This window comes from Tauraco erythrolophus, chromosome 1 (assembly GCF_009769465.1).
Source record: "Tauraco erythrolophus isolate bTauEry1 chromosome 1, bTauEry1.pri, whole genome shotgun sequence".
NCBI classification, from domain to species: Eukaryota; Metazoa; Chordata; class Aves; order Musophagiformes; family Musophagidae; genus Tauraco; species Tauraco erythrolophus.
This window is the reverse complement of record NC_141465.1, coordinates 48,364,049-48,370,048: the sequence shown is the minus strand read 5'-3', so window position 1 is coordinate 48,370,048 and position 6,000 is coordinate 48,364,049. Positions and strand designations below refer to the sequence as shown.

The window sequence follows — 6,000 nt, the reverse complement described above, 5'->3', positions numbered from 1 at the left end:
CGTCGTGAGTCATCATGGTAGCTACATTAGGGAGACCTGGCTTGCAACCGGCTCCAGTCAGTGTGTGGCAAAGAAAGGCACAAATCATTGCAAAGACCAGATTTCTGTTGGTTTGTTTCCTTCTTGTAAATACATTACTGTACACAACGTAAGTTTAAATCGTAGGGGATCTGGGGACATAAAATTGCATATTTAACAGAACTTAAAACCGTAACAAAAAGTAGGCTGTTCTATCTCGAAGCAAAAATAATCCCTCCAGCCCCAACATTAACATTCATTCCTGGCTATATGCAGTACAAACGTTTTAAAATCTGTGACAAAAGACAATTAAAAACCAAAAGTCAAAATCATAAAGCTTGTAAACAGATAATCTGAAATACACTTTATTTATGGAAAAATATCATCAAAATAGTACCACTATGGACTAAACTGCCTGAGTTTTCATTTCACCTAGGATCTTGAAGTAGAGAACCTTTAGCACAAGAAGATCAATTTCAGTCACAACTAGTGCCACAGAGCACTGCTTTGAGTGGAAATTCTGTCCTCGTTGTTGGTATGTTTGTTGTGCTATCAAAAACTGTTGTGCTAATCCTTCAAATAAAGGGATGTTGAGGCAATTCTTAAATCATTTGGCACAAAGTTATTTTGGCTGGGGCATAAATTTGAGTCTCAGTCATGGAGAATAATGCAACTTTCCACCTATCAAGTATTCACTTTGATTGAAGAGCTTTCTTTATGTCATTAACTTCCATCTGAAAACAAACAAACAAAATATTTGTGATGAAATTAGATGCTTTAACAAACTCAGGCACATGTTCCATCTTGTCCACAGGTGGCGAGTACGGGTTTTATACTACTATTATTTCCACAGATTTCACAAATTCAGGTGACCTACTCAGCTGCGTAAGATGATCACTCAAGGCTTCCTCCCCTCAGAGCTTGACAAGTACAGTCATTGAATGTACCACAAGACCTTTCAAACTCTTTAAATGACAACTTTCACAAGCCACACAGCTCGCTGCCAGGAATTACTTGCAGAATGAGCACTGTGTCCATGCACCAGCTGCTGCACTTACACCCCGCACAAGCAAACTAAACTGCTGCCAATGAGCACTGGTAGCTGAAGAGCAAAACCTATCGTCTCTCTCCTACAGGGATGGTTCTTGCTGTAGGGATGGTAGCTGCCTTCTACACCTGTCAAATCTGCATCCGGGCACCTTAAGGGCTCTGATGGATGTATAGCTGCGCAGTAAAATGATGTGGTTGAAATTGTCATCTGCCCTAGTTGTACACTTGGCCGCTCTGACAGACACTGGAAACTCTGAGGCAGGGGTAGTAGATTTATTCAAACACACCCACAGTGCTCAATTGCACGACATCATCAAGGCAGTCATCTTTAATATATGGACTGAGAGCTGTGCTACTTGACAACTATCAGCGGGCTCTTAAACTAGTGCAAAATTTGTTTGTTGAACTGTCATCTTCATGTAAAGCTAATAATGCCACCTTGGCTAGCATCTGAACATTTACCAGTGTGAGCAACATCTGAACTGGAGTAAATGCATTCTGCTATAAGATCATAATTTTAAAACCATCAATGCAGGTCTCTATATAAAGATGTAAAGCCATCCATGGAGGTAGAATCCAGACCTCCAAATAGTATGGCCTGTTAGACTACATCAATAACTGCTATTAAAAATGTTCATTGATTTTATCTGAATATATTTCAATTTTAGCTGAACATGAATTGTGTGTTACTAGAAGCCATACTTCTATGTGCTTGCATGTGTGAAGTCCTTTAGGCAGCCCTGGAGCCCAGACATTGATGGTGCCCAGTTCTGCCACCCTTTGCTGTGTTCCCAAGCACATTACTGAGCAGGAACAGCCCAATGAAATTACAATTCAATCTTCTATCCCTAGTACAAAGAAAAAGTACAGTTGACCTATACCATAAAAATATAAAATATAAATCTAAACCACTTACCAAATACATAGAATAGAATAGGATAGGATAGGATAGGATAGGATAGGATAGGATAGGATAGGATAGGATAGGATAGGATAGGATTAGACTAGACTATTCCAGTTGGAAGAGACCTACAACGATCATCTAGTTCAACTGCCTGACCAATTCAGGGCTGACCAAGTTAAAGCATGTAAAGGGCATTGTCCAATTGACTCTCCAAAAACCAGAAAAGCAGTTTCATTGCCATTCCATATTGAAGAAGCAATGATCCTAGCAAAGGCCCAGCTCCATGACTCTTACACAAGTAGGGCTGTGCGCTACCTGGCAAATGACTGAGCCAGCACGACAACCTCTAGAGCTAAGGCACTATACAAACTACGGCAGCAGTAACTTGGCTCTTAATCAGAGCACCTTCTTTTACATTGTTTAGGATGCTTTAGTAAGGACAACCTGAGTACAGTCTGGAAAGCAGACATAAAAATCTTGCTATATGAAGTAACATTCCAAGCAGATCAACACTAAGAGAAGCCTACTAGAAAATAGAAAGCTTTGGGAGACAGCAAATAATTTAAACCAACACGATTTCATTCATGAAAAAATCAAACCATTAAAACTGAGATTAAAAAATACCATAGTTTGAATCCTATGTTGTGGTTGTTTGTTTTTTTTTTCATTTGTCTACTTGTGCTGATAAATTTTTCGATAATGATCAGGCTTTTCAGTAAGAACCCGGTATTGCAATATATACAGTCCACAGACTGGCAACACTATGAAGGGAACAGGTACATCTCTTTCAGAGATGTCAGTGGTTTTTGATTCACTGGAATCAAAGTATCTTAGCAGAGTTTTATGTCCCATATCTGAAGCTAAATCAAACCTGCCAATACTTCTACAACATTATAAATAATTTAAGTACCTGCAATCGTAGACGGATCTTCTTTTCTTCATCCAACTCGGACAGCAACTGTTTAATCTCTTTTCTGTTAAAAGAATGCAAAAAAAAAACTTGAAATGGAAATGATTAAACTAGTAAAATACAAAAGATCACGTCCCGGAGATATATTTTCCTTGCTTCACTAGTTACCTTTTTTCCTCTGGACAACTAATTAAAGTCGGTATACTCTTGTATACTGTATGCTGTTCTACAGAGAAGTAAGACTCTACGAAAGGACAGTACCCTCCTTGCCTCCAATACAGCTAATGAATAATACATTTCCTCCTAAGAGCCTCACATCCACAGGCTTTCCTCTGGACTGTATCAACACTACTGTATCAGCACCCTGTTGCCTTTTTTCCATACAAAATGCAGATGGAATGGCTATTGGTGGGTCATAGGAATGGGTAACACAAATCTCGCCCACGCTATTCCATACTTCAGCCACTTAAAAGCTATTTATGCCAGCAATACAACGTAACCTTCAACTTCCCTTATAAGACTTAACGATCCCAAATTTGGATTTGCTGTCATCTTTCTTTGTCAGGAATGCGAACATAGCTATAAGGAGCAGACACTTTCTCATGTTCCCACTGAGTGATCTCACCGTAAGACAGGAATCAGTAGGTGGAAGCAGCTCTTGCAAGAAGGGCCAGGGAGACCAGAGGAACAAGGGTCAGCCTAAGAGGAGAAACCGTGGGGTTCACTGGCTAAATCCGGCTTGAACCATGCCCTCTCACATCTTCTCCCAAACTCCCTGCACATCTCCATTCCAGTACAGTCTCTGCACGCATCTTCCCCTTCTCTTTTTCCTACCTGGGCTACACACAACTGACAATGTAAGCGAAGGTTTAGTTTCCAAAGCATCAAATATTCTCAGGAATAGCAAAAGCTACATGCCAGCTCTAGTTTCTCCTAAGTAATGAGCACCTTAAAGAAAATAAAGATGCCCAACACTGAAATAGTAAGATGCAGGATCAGAAACACAACAGTCTTCAAATGTCCTAATCACAATTCAACTACTTCTTTTGTAATATGAGCTTCCTGGGAAAATATGCTAACAGTCAAACAACAAATTGATATAATAATTTCAGTACTTAGTAATTTGTACTACAACTGGAACAAATGCACCTCTTATTAAGATCAATGCACATGAGTTCCCAAACAGTTATTGGCAAATAAAACAACATAAGAATCTTATTCACTGCTTATAGCTTGTAACTTAACTTTTTCAACACCCCATAAACATCTGCTTATGTCATAACACAGGAAAAAAAAGCTGTTACAGATGGATAATGCAAGTCTTTTTTCCTGAGCTTCTCACACCTGAACGTGTTCTGTTAGATAAAAATCACTCACAAACACAAAAGCAAATTGTGCAGAGCAACATACATGAAGACAAGCTCAAGAAGAAACTGTCACCACCATGTATGAATGGATGCATCCCACCTACAATTGTGATTTGCAGTACTTACTTTTGCTGGTCTTTCATGGTTTCAATGATGGTTCTTAGCTCCTTAATTTGTGTTCTCAGCTCTTCCAGGGCAGTCTGACCTTGGCTCAAGTGCTCAGTCTTTGGCTTTCCTTCAGTACCAAACAGGGATGGGGAATTTGACCTGTGGCCTGTTGTTCCCATAGCAATTGAGTGAAATCCAGGTGATGGTGAAGGGGATAGTGATGGTTGTACACTACTGCCACTAGCCAAACCTCCTGGTTTTGGAGGCAAAGAAGTTTTATTATCAGACACCTGCAACAAAAAGAATAACATTTAACATCTGTAGAAAGCTTTATGAAAACCAGACCTCTAACAAATATTAAGTATTTTGCTGCTCTTCAGTAATGTTGAAGTCCATGGTCAAACACGGACACTTTTGGCCAAAGCACGATAAATATAACATGCAGTTGTTATCTTTGTACACGTACATCAGAGGGGGTCTAGTTGGGATGTAGAAGTTCAGACAGCTTCAGTTAAGACTTTCTGCAGTTGCTACAACCAGTCAGTAAAAAGTGTTTCCAAGATTTCAGCCTCAGTAGTGAAATGAACCAGGGACAGATGCTCAGTGTTTGCCTCTGAGACAAGTTTGTGAGAACATACCTACATCCATGGATGTCTCTTGCAGATTAAATTTATGATTGTCAACTAACCATTGAAAGAATCTTTCACACCCAAGGTTTTTTAAAAAGTAAAAAATGTGTTTCATGTTGCCCTTAGCATTATGAAAATAGCAAAATATTCCTTAAGTTTACTTGTTGGTATGATATAAAAAGAAAAACAAAATTCCACTACTTCAAAATGATAATATATTAATAGGAAATAAATGTACTGTACTGTACTGTGTTAACTGAAGCTTCCATGAATCCCTGTAACTACCAATGGCTCTTTATTCCTCCAGGCACTTCACAGAAAAATGCGGCATTTACCTAGTTACCCTGGAACCGTGTGGCTGGCTCAGAAGGATACCATGCTTCTTGAATTGCAATCCAGTGTTCTACTTACTAGACAAGGTATAGAAAATCTGAAGTCCACCTACCAAACATGACCAGCTACCTCACTGCAGACACAGAACAGTGTAAAAGTACAGTTCTCACAATGGCAAGTAAGGTGAGTCTTAATTATTTATTATATTGTTATTTGGCAATCCTAATATGTGTCTTATGCGACAACTACCAGGAGTACCTGAAAATCTGATTTGGCCAAGATTAAGAAAAAGCACTAGGCAACTCTCCCACTCTATCTTTGGAAAAGAGATAACCGTAGTTGAATGGCAAATAGGATAAGATACTAAGAAAAACTGGTATGGAAATAGAAGGAGACATTGTAAGCGAAGACCTGGGGACTGGGGCGGTGGCATTAGCTGGGCAAAGTAACTCAGAGAAAAGTTAGTGGTCAGGTGAAAATTAGGAGAAAGTGTGATGGGGAGGGAAGAGCAGGTTCCACTGAGTTCTGCAAAAAACATCCACTACACGAGCATGATTGAGCAAAGAACCTGCCCTGGGCAAGTACTGCACAAAAAAAAAACATTCTGCAGAAAAAACAGTGTGACCATAGAAATAAAAATGGTGTTATAATCACAAGAAAGGTGAATCACTCCAGCAGCTT

The 6,000-nt window shown here is 39.4% G+C and overlaps 1 protein-coding gene across 1 annotated transcript in view; it reads right to left on the bottom strand.

The window, feature by feature from the left end:
* Positions 1-410: 410 nt before the first annotated feature.
* SH3KBP1 (SH3 domain containing kinase binding protein 1) overlaps positions 411-6,000 on the bottom strand; it is a 206,379-nt gene continuing 200,789 nt past the window's right edge. Inside the window, exons 17-19 of the mRNA XM_086615520.1 lie at positions 4,376-4,647; positions 2,883-2,946; positions 411-752 (exon numbers count right to left, since the gene is read on the bottom strand). Coding sequence (XP_086471646.1) covers positions 711-752; positions 2,883-2,946; positions 4,376-4,647 — 378 coding nt within the window. The 3' untranslated portion in view covers positions 411-710. The remainder of the gene's footprint in view (positions 753-2,882; positions 2,947-4,375; positions 4,648-6,000) is intronic.